Source organism: Monodelphis domestica, chromosome 5 (assembly GCF_027887165.1).
Source record: "Monodelphis domestica isolate mMonDom1 chromosome 5, mMonDom1.pri, whole genome shotgun sequence".
NCBI lineage: Eukaryota > Metazoa > Chordata > Mammalia > Didelphimorphia > Didelphidae > Monodelphis > Monodelphis domestica.
In genome coordinates, this window is record NC_077231.1 from 1,374,761 (window position 1) to 1,391,631 (window position 16,871).

The 16,871-nt window shown below is 52.9% G+C and overlaps 1 protein-coding gene across 2 annotated transcripts in view; it reads left to right on the plus strand.

Annotated features, from left to right (window-relative positions):
• The first annotated feature begins 439 nt into the window (after positions 1–439).
• Positions 440–16,871, plus strand: part of RESF1 (retroelement silencing factor 1) — a 46,294-nt gene continuing 29,862 nt past the window's right edge. The window contains exons 1-2 of one of the 2 annotated variants that reach the window (XM_016425542.2): positions 440–829; positions 9,234–9,361. In XM_016425542.2, the coding sequence (XP_016281028.2) occupies positions 612–829; positions 9,234–9,361 (346 nt within the window). In that variant the 5' untranslated portion in view covers positions 440–611. Of the gene's footprint in view, positions 830–1,255; positions 1,423–9,233; positions 9,362–16,871 lie in introns of those variants that run through there. The other variant, XM_007502538.3, reaches the window with a different exon arrangement.

Genomic DNA, 16,871 nt, shown 5'->3' on the forward strand with positions numbered 1-16,871 from the left:
CGGACCACCCAGTCTGGAGGAGGGAGGGAGAACGAGGGGGCTCCTCGTGGGAAGCCAGGTGAAGCCCCGGCTGCGGAGGCTCCGAGGACGTCCCCAGTGCAGTGGCAGCTCCCGGGCACGTGCTTCTTCCCAGGAAGCCTTAGGAAGGGAGCCAATGGCCAGGAGGCAGAGGCAGGCACGGACCAGCTCCCTCAGGGGTCCGCTGCGCTGTGGCCGGGTGCAAGCCCGCATCCGAGTGGGGAGATGCATATCTCCTGCTCCCACGAAGGCCACGAGGAAACGCCTCTCCCAGGGGAGCTGGCACAGGCTCCATCGGGTCCTCCGGCGGGGGGGGGGGGGGGAGGGGGGCAATCAGGGCAGAGTCAGCTTCGGGAACCCCCGCCAGAGCCAGCAAAGCAGCCACCGAGGGGCTGCCTCTCCCACACGGACTCTGAGGGTGGGGGAGGAACTGGGCACTAAAGGCCTGCTGCGCCATTTCTACCTGCTGGCTGCAGCTGGGGCCGGGAGAAGCCCCCTAAGCCAGCCCCTCCCCGCGGCCAGAGGGAAGGTGGGGGCTTCCTAGGGCCGGCCAGGCTCGCGGCATATTAGCTGATGGGGAGCTGGGAGGGGGGATGGGCGGAGAGCACGGATTAGCCGGCGCTGGCTGCCAGGTCCCGGAGGCAGCGCGGCAAGCCCGCGGTCTCTCCCCCCAGACCCCTCACGGAGAAAGGTTCAAGCGGCTGCATCCGGGCTGGGGAGCAGAGGTGCAGCCGTGCCCCTGGCTGGCGCCCGTCTGTCTGGGCGTGCTTTGGGTGCCAGAGCCGGGAAACGGGCTGAAGCCCCCGGGCAGGTCAGTGAGCGGCGCCCCCCTCCCCTCCCCCCCAGCCTCTCGGGTTTCCATATTCTCCTGCGCAGAGGGAGGCTCAATTCCGCCAGCTCTTGTTGTTTGTGTCCAGATTCCCAGGCGGGAGGGCGGCAAGGGCTAGGCCAACGGGGGTAGGTGACTCAGCCAAGGTCACCCAGTTCGGAGGTGTCTGATGCGGGGTCCGCGGCTCCACCTAGCTGCCACGAGAGTGGCTGGGCACTGAAGCCTGAGGTAGGTCGGTTGGCCCGCCCCCCGCCATGCGGGAGCCTCGGCTCGCAGCCCCAGTCCCGGGTTTTTCAGCTCGGTCTTCCGTTCCCGGATCCGCCCCGTAATTTCCACCAGGCCAGAGGGCCGCCCGTAGGCGGGCGCTAGGACCCCGGCCTCTCGCGCCGCCGCGCCCTCTCGTGGGGGCGGGGCTGGGGAGCGGGGGCGGAGAGCGCAGGTCTCTGGGCCGCAGTCGGGGTGGTGCTTGCGCCCGGGCTCCTCGCCTCCCCTCCGGCTGCCGGAGTCCCCAGGCTGCCGCTCTTCGATGCGCGGCCGGGTGCGGCGGCGGCGTGTCGACGCTAGAACTTGGCTCGGTAATGGGCCCGGCGCGGGGCGCGGGGGAGGGGGGATGTCTTCGCGGCCGTTTTTGTTCTCGGCCTGGCGGGAGAGCGGGATCGGCGGCGTCCGGAAGGGAGCGGGCGCTGCGGGGGGTGGAAGAGGCCCCTCGAGCGCGGCGCTCCGGGAAGCTCCGGCGATGGCCTGGCCCTGGGCCTGCGCAGCCGCGGGCCCGCCCGGTTCCAAGCCCGGGAGCAGCTGTCCCGGGGATCCCGTGAGGGGCTACGCCGGCCGCTGGGGGCCGGAGGAGACGGGCTGCTGGGCACTTCTGGGCGCCGCGCAACCCTGGCCCTCGGGCGCTACTCCCGTGCTCGCCGGGAGAGGGAGTCGCGATCCTCCTCCCGGGGAGCGGGCCCGATGGGCACGGTAGGCAGTCAGCCGCGGCCGCTCGGCCCCTGCTCCGGTAGCTTTTTGCCTGCTTCAGCCGGTGCGGGCGCGGCCGGGCGGGGGGAGGGGGAGGGCAGTAGAGCAGGCAGGGGAGCCTGGCTCGGTGCCCGCCGGCTGGCAGCTTTCTGCAGGGTCTCCGCCACCTGGGACTCCGCGCTCCGGGCCTGGCCAGGGTTCCCGGGGCTCTGGTGTGGGTCCAGCAGGACCGCGGAGCTCCTGCCCCAGGGAGCGAGACCAGCTCCGAGCTGTTTGCTGGCCCCGCTTGCAAGGAGACACACGTGGAATGCGTGCCGCAACGACCCTTGTGGCTTGGGAGAGCGCCGCGGACCCCCGAGGGCTTCACCTGTGGCGAATAATGCTAGCTTCTAGCTTCCGCGGCTTACTAGCGCCGTGGCTCGGGCCAAGGCACTTAACCCTGGGGATCTCAGTTTCCTCAAACGAGCCGAGAAGGAAATGACCCCGAGTGGGCTCCCAGGGCCACGGGGAAGCTGCTCCTTGGAAGGAAGCGAAAGGAAGGCAGGACTCTTCCTCCGGCTCGCACCCTGGGCCTCCCCCTGCCCTTCCTTCCTTCTGGGCATTGATTTTATTTGGGGCCTGCAGAGCAGAGAGCTAGCCTTGGCTCTGGGCCCGCACCTCCCAAGGGGCTCTAACCAGCCTGGGTCTGGCTCTGAGCGGAGCCCAGATACTGTTACAGAAACAAGAGTGCCCAGGTCCTGAAAGATTGGCTCTCCCCCACAGCCTGGCTCCGCCCTCCCTTCCACATCCTTTGACCTCTCCTGGCCTGGGATCCCGCCCCCAAGGAGGGGCAGTTTCTTGAGGGCCCAGACGGGCTCCCTTCCTGTTTCCTGTGCTAGGCCCCAAGTTGTGAGACAGATTTACAGTGGCCGCCGGCTTGATTTAAACCTCTTGAATGTAAACACAACTTCCTTTGTGGCTCCAGAACCAGACTGGTCCTTCCTGGTCTCTGGATCGGTTCTGACCCCTTTACTAAAGCTACTTTTGATGGCATCTCAAACATAAAGCTGCCTGGGAAGGGTTAAGAGCACCTTGATGAACACAAAACACTTGGTTTATTTTTAGGAAAGTACAGATAGGAATAGAAAGGAGGAAAGGGAGAGTAATCTTGTAACTATACCTAAGATCCCAATCTTCCAGAAAAAATGCTAAAATCCCCCCAAATCTATCTGCCTTCAGGGCAGCTTTTTCTGCTGGTGCCAAACCCAGACCTAAACTTTACCCTGACTATCTATCTAACTACCTGCCAAAGCTAATCACTAATCAATAAAGCTGTTAAGGCCTTAAATCCGTTTTCTCTGTCTCCAACTGTCATTTAGTAAAAACTGCCAATCTCACACACTCCTCTCCCCAAGAGACCCAGAGACAAAAGCCCCCTTCCAACTGTCACTTTCTCCTATATAGCCACTTCATCTCCTAGGTAACAGAATCTTCAGCAGGCTGGCAGTTAACTGACTCTTACTGAGAAATGTTACCTGCTCCCTTGCCTCTTAAAGAGATAGAGGGAGAGCTTAAGAAAACTCTGTAACATATACAACTCCATTAACATATACAATTCTCTATAACAAACCCCAACCCAGACTTGACTGTTCTCACCAGGTCTCCCTAGCAGGAATTCACTTGACTATCCTGTGAAGACTCACACTCCAGTGTTTGTCCAGAGGACCCAAGCAGCTTCTGTGGGTGGCCACCATAGGTATTTTACAAAACAAGGACTCATCTAGAAGATTGTGTCCAGGCCTGGGAAGAAGGCTAACACATGAAGGGCTTTCTTAGCTCTTTAGAATGTTCAAGAAGCCCTTTTAACTGCCCTGAATCTGCAGGGCCACTGGGGCACTTTTAATGTTGGCGTTTTTCTATTCCTTTGGACCAAGTATATGGAGTCTTGCTTTAGCTCTGACACTAAACTAGAGCTCTGAGCCTGCTTCCACCTTGTGCTGAGCACCGAGTCTCCTCTGCTTCCTTCCTTTGAAGGAGTGCATAGAGAGCAGCAGTGGCAGAGATTCCATAGTCTGACCCAGCTTCATTTGCTGGTATTTTGGATCCAGATTCTACCTTCCACCCCCTTGCCTAGGGATGCCAGGCTGTGCTGAGTTCCCTGGGTCACCAGATAAAGAAGAATTCATGGGGGATCTTGTGCCTTCTCCAGCAGGGGGTAGTGGGGGCCCTTGGAGGTTCCTAGAGTCTTTAGCCTTGTTCAGGGCTGCCCCTGGCTCTGCCCTCATAGAAGTCTTTGGTACTTACTAGCCCTGCTCTAGCCTTTCCCCTTTCCCCCGGCATGTCTCTGTGATTCAATGTAGGATTCTGGCCTCTAACCCGCTCTGCTGCTTTCCGATCTCTTTTTCTGTTTTGTGGGGGAGTTCTTCCGTTCACATTCAGTTATGGCAGTAATGATGTGCTCACTTCCATGTTCTTCTCCCCCTGCTCAGCCCTTTTCTGTTCTCAGATCAATATTTTTGTTTCTGACTTACTCCTCCCTTTTGGACCCCCCCCCCCTCCTTCCCTGAGGGTGGCTCACCATGGGCCAATCCCAATGAGAGCTTTAGTGTGCTGCCCCTTCCTTCCCCATTGATGAGATATTCCCCTTAATTCTCCGTTCCTTCCCTGCTCTCTGTAGGCTCCCATGTAACCTTAAAATTTCTTAGACTTATGAATGTTGGAAATTTCCCCATTGGGAAATTTCATACTTGAAAAAACTTCCTACTGATAGTAAGAACTCTGTTGGAATATGAAACTCCTTGGCATGGGAGGATCCTTCTCCTCCCTACCTAAGACTACTTTAGGACAGAAACTTTTTGCTAAACAATGGAAAGGGCTTTGACCTATGCTTAAGCATAGACCAGGAAGTTCTTTGAGTCATGATTGATTTTAGAATTGATACAATAGAGATACTTGGAATGACAGAACCAGGAAACTACAATCTCCACCCTACTCAGAGTAAGAGATTTAATTATTTGAGAATATGACCTTCAAAAGACATGTGCAAAGGGGCCAGACCTCTGGGCGGTCCTGGGTTAAGCTAGAGCCACCATTGGCACAGGGGAGACATCGACAGTGATTGGTAGATGTGAGAACTGAGGGCAGGGGACTTAGATTTTTGCTTAAAGATAGCGGGGTCTGAGGACTGAAGGAGGTTGATGCTCTGAAGGAGGTCTGAGAGGAGAGAGGTCCTGGAGGGAGAGCTCCTGGAGAGGTCTTGAAGGAGGCTGTGGAAGGTGAACTCAGGAGGAGTCAGGAGGAGAATTCTCTGGAAACATTTCTTGAAAGGAGGCTCTCTTGAAGGTGGAGCCTGAGGTTGGCATGAGAAGCCTTACCTAGAGAGATCTTGGGTGAGTGATAAAACCAACTGACTGATTTATCTCTTAGGACTGAGGTCTAGGCCTTATTGGCTTGAGGCCCTTCATTCTTATTCCTTTCTCTCTTTTTCTATTGATTAATCAGTGTATTATAAATTAAATTTCTCTATAAAACCCAGTTGGCTTGGGCATATTCATAAATTGGGAATATATTCCCTGGTGACCATCTTATATATATTTCAGCGGTCATAATTGTTATATATTTCCCTTGCTCCCAAACATTTTAATTATCACATTTTATGGCTCCCACTCTCTTATCTACAACTATTTAACGCTCAAAACTATTTTAAATCTAACGTGACTTACTCCTCCCTTTTGGACCCCCCTTCTTTCCCTGAGGGTGGCTCACCATGGGCTAATCCCAATGAGAGCTTTAGTGTGCTGCCTCTTCCTCCCCCATGGATGAGATATTCCCCTCAATTCTCTGTTCCTTCCCTGCTCTCTCTAGGCTCCCATTTACCACTCAGTTCCGAAGTGCCTGAGTAATTTGGTCTGAGCCACCTTTGAGCTCCATCACCCGCCTGAAGATGAGCCTGTCCAAGACGAGCCGCCATGTTGTGCTTGGGGAGGAGCCGGGCAGCCTACTGGCTGCTCCAAGCAGATTGGAAAAGTCTGGGGATCCTTTTAAAGGGAGAGCACAGCCTCCTTGGTGCCCTGCATTGCCTGGCTCGATCATTCCTTCCTCCCTGCCAAGCTCCTTTGTAACAGAACAGGGTGGGGTGCTGATTGGATCAAAGACTCAGCTTCTGGGAGGGAGGCCCGAAGGCAGGGACCTCTTCCAGGGAGCCAGGTTGAGGGAAGGTAGTGACCTTCCAAGGGGAAAAGGAAGGAAAGTAAGTGGATTCAGGGCTCCCCTGCAGCCCCCAGGAGAGAATATTGATTCTGAGCATTTAAAAAATTGTCATGCTGTTTGGTCCCCTCTGCCTCCTCGTCACCCCCTTGGCAAATGCTGGAGAGAGTTGCCATTTCCTTCAGACCCTTTATCCCCTGGGCCATCTGGCGGCCCAGCAATAATAGCTTTAATCAGTAAACCCTGGAGGAAGCAAATGGATTCAGTGACTTGCCCAGGGTCACTCCTCTAATAAGTGAGGTGTGAATGAGCAGGCCAGTAAGTAATGGAGGATCTTCTAGTGGCCAGTATATGGCTGTAGAGTCTGTTGGCACCGATTTGAACTGCTGCCTCTGTTGGGCAGCCCAGCTGTGGCAGGACAGGGAAAGCTCAGCCTGTCTTCACAAGGAAAGGGTCCCGTCTCCTGGGCAGTCCTGTTCTTTTGTGTTCCTGGGCCCAGGGGCCACCCACCCTGGCCCTAGGACACAAAGGACTGGTGTGCACTCTGGAACCTCTTTGGAGACTGGGCCTTCGCTGCCCTTCAGGGTCAAAAGGTGGAAGAGTTGTGCATGGGGCTGGCGAGTTCCACATTGTTTTCTGCACGGGTTGGAGCAGCTCACTAGGCTGGGCCAAGAGTGCCCGGGTGCCCTGGCCGCTCCTCCGCAGCATTCCTGTCCTCTTGCCTCTGCCAGGGTGCCCGGGAAGCCCCCGACTGCCTGAATTTCCTTTTCTCATTTTTCTCTTCCGGGCTGTTATTCAAGAACAGCCCGGAAGAATTCTTCCATTTGAAAACTGCCTCTTGGTAACTGCAGTCGGAGCCCATTTTTCCAGCATCACTTCTCAGGGCTCTAGATTCAACATGGCATCCCACGCCTCCGACCTTGGTGCCGTGGGCTGCCCCCTGTAGGCAGAGGGGCCTAGGAGAGGGGACTGGCAAAAGGCCCCCGTAGCTAGGAGGGGTGCTGCCCCCGAGCCTGGCTAGGGGACACGGAATGGGATGGTCTAGAAGTCAGTTGGGCCGCAATGAGGGGCGACTGGGAGGTTGAAGCCTTGGTGTTGGCTGCCAGAAGGGAACAGGAGAGTGCATTACCTATGGGGACTCCAGGTACTAAGGAGGCCCTGAATAAGCACCCCCTGGGGGCGGCTTTCTCCTTCCTTCTCCTCCCTTCCCCTTCCCCTCCCTTCCTTCCCCTCCCCTTCCTTCCCCTCCCCTCCCTTTCCTTCCCCTCCCCTTCCTTCTCCTCCCCTTCCTTCCCTTCCCCTTCCTTCCCCTCCCCTCCCCTTCCTTCCCCTCCCCTTCCTTCCCCTCCCCTTCCTTCCCCTCCCCTCCCCTTCCTTCCCCTCCCCTTCCTTCCCCTCCCCTTCCTTCCCCTTCCCCTCCCTCTCCTTCCCCTCCCTTCCTTCCCCTCCCCTTCCTTCCCCTCCCCTCCCCTTCCTTCCCCTCCCCTTCCTTCCCCTTCCCCTCCCTTCCTTCCCCTCCCCTTCCTTCCCCTTCCCCTCCCTTCCTTCCCCTCCCTCTCCTTCCCCTCCCTTCCTTCCCCTCCCCTTCCTTCCCCTCCCCTCCCCTTCCCCTCCCCTCCCCTTCCTTCCCCTCCCCTTCCTTCCCCTCCCCTCCCCTTCCCCTCCCCTCCCCTTCCTTCCCCTCCCCTTCCTTCCCCTCCCCTCCCCTTCCCCTCCCCTCCCCTTCCTTCCCCTCCCCTTCCTTCCCCTCCCCTCCCCTTCCCCTCCCCTCCCCTTCCTTCCCCTCCCCTTCCTTCCCCTCCCCTTCCTTCCCCTCCCCTCCCCTTCCTTCCCTCCTCTCCACCCCCCCCCCCCTCCCTGGTCTACATGGTCCCAGGCTTCTCATTCTCCCTGGAGAGTCCTGTGAGGCCAGAGCATTTCCTGCATTTGATCCCTTTTCTCCCCTCGGGCTCTGATCAGTCTACACTGGTTTGCTCCGAGTTCCTGCCGGTCTGGGTCTGTCTTGCTCCTTCCGCATCTCCGGCTCCCCTGAGTGGCAGCCGGTGGCAGAGGCTCTACAAGGGCTTCCCAAACCTTACACAGGGGCCTAAGGCTAAGCCTGCAGCCACATGATCCTTTGTTGTGGGTCAGTTACTCTCAGCACAAGGATGATGTCACCGGAAGTAGTGCTGTAGGCGCCACCACACACCGAGGAAAGAGGGGCCCCTTCTGGAGGGGTGGTTAGCACTCAGGAAGCCTGGGATTGCGGGATCGGGCAGGAAGTCCTTCTGATGGGCTCAAGCGGGCCCTTTTGGGCTTATCTTCCAGGGTGCGTTTTGGTCAGTTGTGCTGGGCCCTCCCGACAGCCTCCGCTGAGAGGAGGGCATTCTGGGGAGCAGGGGGAGCTGAGTGACTCCTGCTTGTGTTTTCTGTCTGGAACAGCCCAGATCGGAGCCACCCCTTGGGCTACTCCACTAGCCTGAGGCAATGCCGTCCCAGGGCTGCTGGGAGACCCTTAGGCCACTGCAGCACCTAAACCTCCTCAAACAGACCCTCCCACGTCTGGGCCAGAACTGAGTCTTGTGCCTCATTGTTGGCGCAGGCCCTGCTACAAAGCCTGCCACCCTCTTGGGCACCTCGTGAGAGCTGGCCCTGTTGGTCCCTTCTGGCATCCCAGACTTCTAAGCCACGGGAAAGCTGACACGGGGGTGGGTGGGTGGATGGACGGACAGACGGATGGACGGATGGTCCTCGACATCTTCCTCTTGTGTGTCCTTGGCACCTCTGCTTGTGCAAGCAGCCTTGTCTCCATGTTCCCCTAGTTGGGTCGGTTACCTCCTGGGACTTTAACAGCGAATTTAATGGTGTACATTCTTTTGGCTCCACAGACAAGTCTTAGGGTGTTCTTGGAGAACAGGCTGCTTAGTAAGTTGGCTGGTGAAAAGGGACAAGGGACCAGAGGAACCACAAACTTAAACCCTCACCTTGTGTCTTGGAATAAATACTGTGGATTGGTTCACAGGGTCACACAGCGTCTGAGGCCGGATTGGAACCCAGGCCCTCCATCCACTTAGCCACCTAGCTCCCCCCTCCCCATTTTAACTCGCATCTCTGGCATTTTTCTGTCACTACACATGTCTTCCGCCCACCAGAAAAGCCTACAAAAGTGTGGAGTGCTATTACACCCATGTAACAGAAAGAGTACTCGGTGGTCTTACTCAGTTTCCCTCATACAACTGTTTTTTTTCTGTTCTTGTAACAGTTTTGGAAGGACCCACCCAGTTCTGTCTGTGGTACTGCTGCCTCTGGGAGGATTGGGGCTTGAACCCATGAAAAGTATCCCTGAGCAACTGTTGGAACCTTGTCCCACCCTGGCCCTGGCTCTTGGAGGTAAGTAGCCGTGACCAAACGGGAAGCTTTGTTTGCTTTCATTGCGTTTTCTCTGTCCCCTTCCAGTGTTCAGGAAACAGGTTCCTAGTATGTGAGCATGTGTGGCCTAGTATGAGTAGGAGAATATGGAAGTGGAGACCGTCAGCAGTGTCTTTGGGGATTTTGGATGTGGGACAGAATTCTTTTCCAGGGTCTGAGCAGCCAAAGGAAAAAGGTGAAAAGGGTTCCATCCCCCCACCCCCACCCCCATTTGTAGCATTTATCAATTTCTTTTGTCTTTTTAAAATTAATTTAGGCCTATTTCCATATTAACATTTGCTCTACGGTGATCGTCTCCATCCCCAATCCTATCCCCATCGACCATGTGATCAAACAGTTGTTTTTGGTGTTTCTGCTCCCACAGTTCTTCCTCTGGGTGTTCCTAGCATTCTTTCTCGGAAGTCCCTCAGATTGTTCTGGATCTTTGCATTGCTGCCACGATTGTGCCACAGTGTGTCAGTCTGTACAATGTTCTCTTGGTTCTGCTCCTCTCGCTCTGCATCACTTCCTGGAGGTTGTTCCAGTCTCCATGGAATCCCTCCAGTTCATCATTCCTTTGAGCACAATAGTATTCCATCACCAACATAGACCACAGTGTGTTCAGCCATTCCCCAATCGAAGGGCATCCCCTCGTTTTCCAATTTTTGGCCACCACAAAGAGCCCCGCCATGAATGTTCTTGTACAAGTCTTTTTCCTTATGATCTCTTTGGGGTACAGACCCAGCAGTGCTTCCCAAAGAGGCTTGTTTCCACAGAGAGGAAGGGAGGTATTCTCCTTCTCCACTTAGAGAACTTGGTGGTGGAAATATCCTAGTGGGGATACAGCCACATTTCCTCATGGGGGGGGGGGGGGGCGCTAGCTACCTGCCTGTCTTTTATTGGAATTTATGAATTCTCAGCAAATATTTGCTAGACTTTAGTCACATAGTCAAAAAGCCTCTAAAATTTGACTGGGAACACCTAAAGGAGGCCTCTGGCTCTTTTGGCCCTCACATGAGGTTGGATTGTCAGCTCCACTTTAGTTCTTACATTGACCACCCAAGTCCTGCAGGCTACTCTACCAGTCCATTGATAGGAGAGCGCCCCCGCTCTTTTTGACGCCCCTCCGGCCTTTGTCTTCTGTTAGCCCTCAGGCAGCGGAGATGAACCTGACTTGCCACCTGTGACTACATAGAGGCATGATACCTTTCTCTGCGCTTTCTGCTCTTCAAGCCCTGCTCTGGAGATCAGGAGGACGCTCCCAGGGCCTGTTCGTTGAAGGGAGCTGGGTCTTTGGCCCCGAGTCCTGCCTCACTTGTTTTTGTTGCAGATGACAGGCATTTTTGGTGTGTAGGAATCCAGGATTTTTATTGCTTTGGGGTTGGGGAAGGGGAACTCATTTATAACTTGGAATTGCGTCCCGAGTTCAGAGCACCCGTCCTCTTCTTACTCCTGAGAGCAAGTTACAGGCTCTTTGTGAATGTATGAATTCTTTTTAGACATTTCACTAGGTCGTCCCCATTTTCTCCTCACCCCCACTCTTCTCCCCTCCTTGAAGGCCAGCAGTTTCATCTCACACCCCTGGGAAGTCAGAAAGGAAAGCCAAGGAAACGGTCTGCCTGAGTCTGCATGCCGAGCCCCTCGGCTCTCTCCGTCCAGGGGAATAACGCTGTCAGTGATCAGGGCCAGGCATGACGTGTACACGGTTCATTGCTGTTCTCCTGGTCCTTTGGGCAGCTTGTCGTAGAAATCTTCCCAGGTTCTTGTGTTCCTGCCCGGTCAGCCCCTTGATTGGGTGATCTTTGCTGCCACGGATCTTTTTGTATCAATAGGCGCTTTTCCACCTTTCCGGGACCTCTTTGGGCTAGAAACCCGGCTCTGAATTCTGAGCTGACACTAGACTTCCCTCCCATCCCCTCCCCACACTCAGCCAGGGGGAGGCTGCGGCTTCAAACACCTCAGAGGAGCTTTATGAGGCTTTGTGTGCTGACTGTCCGACAGGCATGGCGGAATCCGGAAGAGAAATGGCTCAATGGTAAATGGATAATGTGGAGACTATTGTGGACAATTGCAAGGTCCCTCTCGATGCCCGAGTACGTTCTACCTCTCAGTTGTTAATGAGATTTTCTTCACCAAGGATTTCATTCCCAAGTATCAGGCCACACAGCAGAGGCGACTGCGGTCCTCCCCAGACCCCACACCTTGGATCCCCTGACTTGCCCTTGAAGGATGTTTGCATCCTTCTGGAGGGACTTGGGCCATTGGCCTGCTTTCTGTTGAGCATTTGCCATTTCTGTGGAAAATTCCAGAGGGTCAGTTCTTCTTTTGGGTGGACTGATATTTGCGTTAGATTGTTTGAAAGTAGGGAGAGAAGAAAAGAGCTGGAAGCTTAGAGGCAACAGAGGGGCTTAATGGGTATAAAAGTGAATTCCTCTTTTTTCAGTGACTATCGCTATATATCGTGGTACAGCTGGCAATTTGTTGGTCTTGATGTCACTGCGAGAAAGAACGGTGTGTCGTCTTTTAAATGTGAGCAGTGGAGCTTGGGATGTGAGCTGGAAGCTCTCCAGTTTGAATCTGGAAAAGCTGATTACACAGTTGTCACAGAGGGGGAAAAGCCAAGAGTTCGAAGAGCTCGCCGCCTGGGCGACTTACGGCAGTGGGAGGGATAGGAATCTGGGCAGGGTGAGAGGTATGTCGGAGTCCTCTCACCTGGGCCTCTTGGATTCTGATGCCTCTTCCAGAAGTGTTTGCCTTTGCCCCTGATGATGAGGGTCGCCCGTGACTCGCCCCTGATGATGAGGGTCGCCCGTGACTCATCCCTTCCCCTTTCGTGGTGCTGATGGTGTCACAAGAGCAGCGAGTGGTTTTTGATGAGGACTCCCTAGTCCTCGGGGATACAGGGATTCGAAGCCTTGCTGCTCTCATGAATCCAAGATGGCATAAATCTTGGGGACCTACGAAGAGGCCTTTAATCAAGGGGTTGTTGGAGGTGACGTATGAATGTTAGGAAGGAAAGGAAAGGAAAGGGAGAAGGTGAGGAGGGAGGGAGGGAGAATGACAGGTACGAGGCAGAGAGGATTCTGGCCATAGGGAAGACCCAGCAGAGCCCGGAGAAAGAACGAGGATAGACAAGGAACAAGCCAGGTGGCCATGTGGCTAGAATCATGATCATGGGGGAGGGCAGTAAGGTATAAAAAGGCTAGAAAAGGGAGGAAAAGAGACTAGCTTGTGGAAGGTTTGGGAATATATTGTATGAATTGCCTGTAAATTCTCAGGATGACCTGAGACCTTTCCATGGAGAACAGCTACACTTTTATTCCATTGGCAAAAAAAACTATTCCTCTTTGGGGGCTTTCAGATAATGCCAGGTGACAGGGGTGCCCATTTTAGCTGCAGCATTCCTGGGGTTATGAACCTTCCCTCCAACCAGTAGATGATGGGGATGCAGGGATGCAGCAGTCATGAAGAGAACAGCTTCATCTTGGAGCTTGGATCAGTGACATTTGGGAGGTCAGAAACCCTGCGATGGCCTTGAAAGTCTTCTTGTTGCCCAGTAGACCCACTTATGTACCCCATGCCCAAACCGATCATGGGACAGCTACAAAGGGAATAACAGCTCTTATCCCCTTCCTCTTGTTGAACAAGAAGACTGGCTGTTCTCCAGCTGCTGCTTTGCCAGGAATTGCTGCCAGCATGGACTCTCAGTCAAACCTTCTCCAGAACATACTCGTGCTGCCTAGGTCTAGGCCTAGACCCCTCTGATATGTGTAAGGCTACATCCTCGGGGTCTTTGAATTCTGCCTTTCCCAGTGATTATGGATCTTTATTTTGGAGAGGGTCTGCCCTTTTACACCTCGTGCCTGGGGACTGGTAAGGAAAGCTGTGATTATTCCTGGTCCCTAGCCTTTGACCTTCTGGGCCTTCTTGCTTCTCTGTCCTGGAAGCTTTGGACACTGGGAAGGTGGAAGATAGTTGACGTCACGGGCAAGGGTGGACTGCAGGGCATCCCGACTGGTGACGAACGATCAGTCAGCAAAAATAACAAACAGAAGACAGCTTAATCATAACAGCCATGGGATTGCTTTGCATCTGACAGCTGCTCCACTATCCTGATGGCTGATCTTTATTTTTATACACAAAATCAGAGACATCAACTTTTAACAAATCACTTGATTCACATTCTATATTCTTGTATTGTGATTACAGACAGAATAAAGGTTGCACACAAAATAAATGATTTCGTCACAGGTGGCTTAATTTTCTCATTACCCTCTGAGGAGTTCTGAGCTTACAAACAATCAAGGAAAATGACATATTGCTTTTAAAAAAATGGAATAATTAATCAGCGTTCTTAGAAGACAATTCAGCAATCGTATCATGGAGGCTGAGGGGTCTGGGAACACAATTCAAGTTTAGACTGGTGGCTTCTAGGGAGTTACCGATTTGTGTGACTGAGGCAGACTGAAGCTTGATGTACTTGTACTTATCGCTTGGGCCTCTATGATTGATTTGTGTGCTGACTTCATGAGAATAGGCTTTTGTATTGTGACTGCGAAAATATGGGTGTAAGACTTTGAATTGCCAAAACTGCAAAGATAAATTTTTAGTGTCTTGATTTAAATAAAAAATAAGGTGGTCGCCATGGGAAAAATTCCCAAATATGAGAATACCCAAGTCAGTTGGGTTTTATGGAGATTTTAATTAATACAAATGAAGGAATTTAAAAAAAAGGAGAGAGACAGAGTAAGAAGAAATAATAGGAAAGCTAGGGTGTAGGCCAATGGCCTAAGCCAGAGCTTTAAGAGAGAAAACTAAGGCAGTCTTTAATCACTCACCACAAGATTGTCCCAAGCAAAACTCTAGTGTTCAGAGAGACGCTCCAGTTCAGCTCCTGAGCTCAACTAAGTTCAGCCACTGAGCCCTCCAATTCAGCTTTCTAAGCTGAACTATTCCGAACTCCCCTGAACTGGTTCAGAGGGCTCCTTTTAAAGAGAATTTTCTCCTATGTCACCACCTAAGTTTTCATATCTACCAATCACAGCTGTTTTCCAAAGGACTGACCATTCTTAATTCAATCTTGTTATCACCTTCTCTGGGTAGTCTAAAACTTCTGAGTACTTCACACCTCTTTGCTAAACTTGTCCCTTGCAAGTTGCCTGACCTTTTAGTGATTAATTTGACCTTCATAGGTACTTAGCACCCTTTTGTATTAGATCTAAAAATAGACCCAGCTTAAGGGCTTGGCCTCACTATAAGTATGGGTTGGGGACTTTTTCATTGTTCAGTAAGGAGTTTTACAACTTTATCTTCCTTTAAGGTATGCCCAAGTATGGGTGGAGTAAGGTTAAGTTCTCAATACATTGCTGATCAAGTACCTCCATTGTTTAAGTGGGGAATAGCCTTAACCAAATGTTTTAAGGTAGAGTTTGAGCAGTTTTAAGATTCACAGTATGTGGGAAAGTTTTGGGCTTGGCCTGTAACTGGGAATTATGTACCTAAGTAAAAGTTAACCCAAAAGTCTTCTGGGATTGGGTTTGAGGGTCCGATCTTTTGGTGATGTTTTGGGGAATAAGGGTACATGTGTTTTGCTCTTACATTATTTCTTTTGAGCCTAGGGAGATTTATAATGTCAATTCATAGGTAAGGGCATTGATGGAAGAAGTCATGCAAGGGGGATAGAGTGGACAGTCACAGGGACCACTGGCTACCATGCGAGACTCTCAAGGCGTTGTGGACTGATGGCCCCCTGCAAGAGAAAGGCGCTTTGTAATGATAAACTTTTTCTGTACTGTTACTTAGTCCTGGAAGACTCCTACAATCCCCTCCCCCCTCCAACTGCAACCCCAAACAAACACATCTTTTAGCAGTATCACTTCCTGCTTCAGTAGGATGGGTGAACCCTACCTATGAGAAACAAAAATGCTGTGGAAGATGTTCAAATTGCTAACAAGAATGCAAGGTGAAGAACTTTCTCCTTTTTTATTTTTAATTTTTATCTTACATTTTATTTTAATAACAAATTTCCACATTCATGTTGTCTCCCTCCTTTCTTCCCTCCCTTCCTCCTGGAGCTGACAAATTTTTCCTTTTAAGCTAAACATCCCCCAAACCCCATTTACCTCCACCAAGTAAAACAAAGGAGAATTGCACGGTTGTAGTCGAAGTTAAAGTAAACAGAGGCTTTCTTATGGTTTTTCTGGGAAGCACCACATCTAGAACAGGACTTCACTGGCAGGGAAAGGAGTTGTGATTGGTTCCAGAGCCTGGAGAAAACAAGCTGATGGCCTTGTAGATGGAGGGGACATAGGAATGTGGGCCAAGTATGGAGCCCATCCTCACCCCGCAGGGCACAAGGGACTTCCCGCCACCTGCCAGCCTCTTGCAAGGCTTGCTGGGCATAGTTGGAGAGGGAGGGTTGTGGGGTCTTCCCTGATAGCGGCCCTCCCTCACTTGTGCCCGGCTGGCCGTCAGAGGAGAACCTGGTTCTGTGGATTGAGGTGGGACAAGCTAGCTCAGAGAGGAAGTCCGAGGACCTCGCTAGATCTGCGGATGCAGAACACGTCAGTCTGGCAAAATTAAGAGTTTTAATACAGAAATTCACTCCAAAGACTTAGTTACCACAAGGGAATCACTCCATTCAGAAAGGGAACCACTTAGAATTGTACCCTGTTCCCTTCCCCCTGGCCCAGCTGCTTCTAATTAGTACGATGAGTTTAAAATCAGCCAGTAGAAAGCGAGATTGCAGACGGACTCTGCAAGTGCCCCCAGATGGAGGCAGCATGACACCAGCCCAGGCTCCAGGCATGCCAGTGAGTCCAGCAGAACCCCATAAGCTTTCTGCGGAGGAAGTCACCCATGGGTGCTGCTGATACCTGAGCCTCTGAGGTGGGTGCACACATGAGCCACAGACTGGTCCCTACCACATCCCTACTGGGTGAGGCCCAGACTTGGGATTCTTTTTTTAATTTTTTATTCAAAACCGTTTTCCCCATTAAACACACCGACCATTTTCACATGAATTTTCTGATCCGAATGGTCTCCTTCCCTCCCCTCTTGGAAGTGGGCCATAGCTCCCTGCTGGTCACAGCGGGAAGAGAGCACTCCTAGAAGAGCCCAGCCCCAGGGAGACGGTCACTGAAGGAGGGTAGCCTCCAGCCCTCGCCCTCTTTCTCTGGAGGAGGCTCGAGCCTTCTCAGGCCTGCAGAATTGGCCCGGCTCAGCTCCCAGTGATGTTCCAGAAAGGCGAGATCTGGACAACGGCTGCTGCTGGCCTTCGGAGCCCTCTGTTGTCCTGCTATGAGATGGCACCTTTGGCCAAAGAAGCCAGAGAACCCCTATCCCCATTTCAGGGACTGTAAGCCATTTCGGCACTCAGATTTTTGCAGGTGATGCTGCAGTTTCTGTTGCTTTTAATTTTTTTTTTCAATTTCATTGGGACCCAAACCCACAGATTTCTGATTCTTTTATAGGGATAGGAATAGGAGCTGGA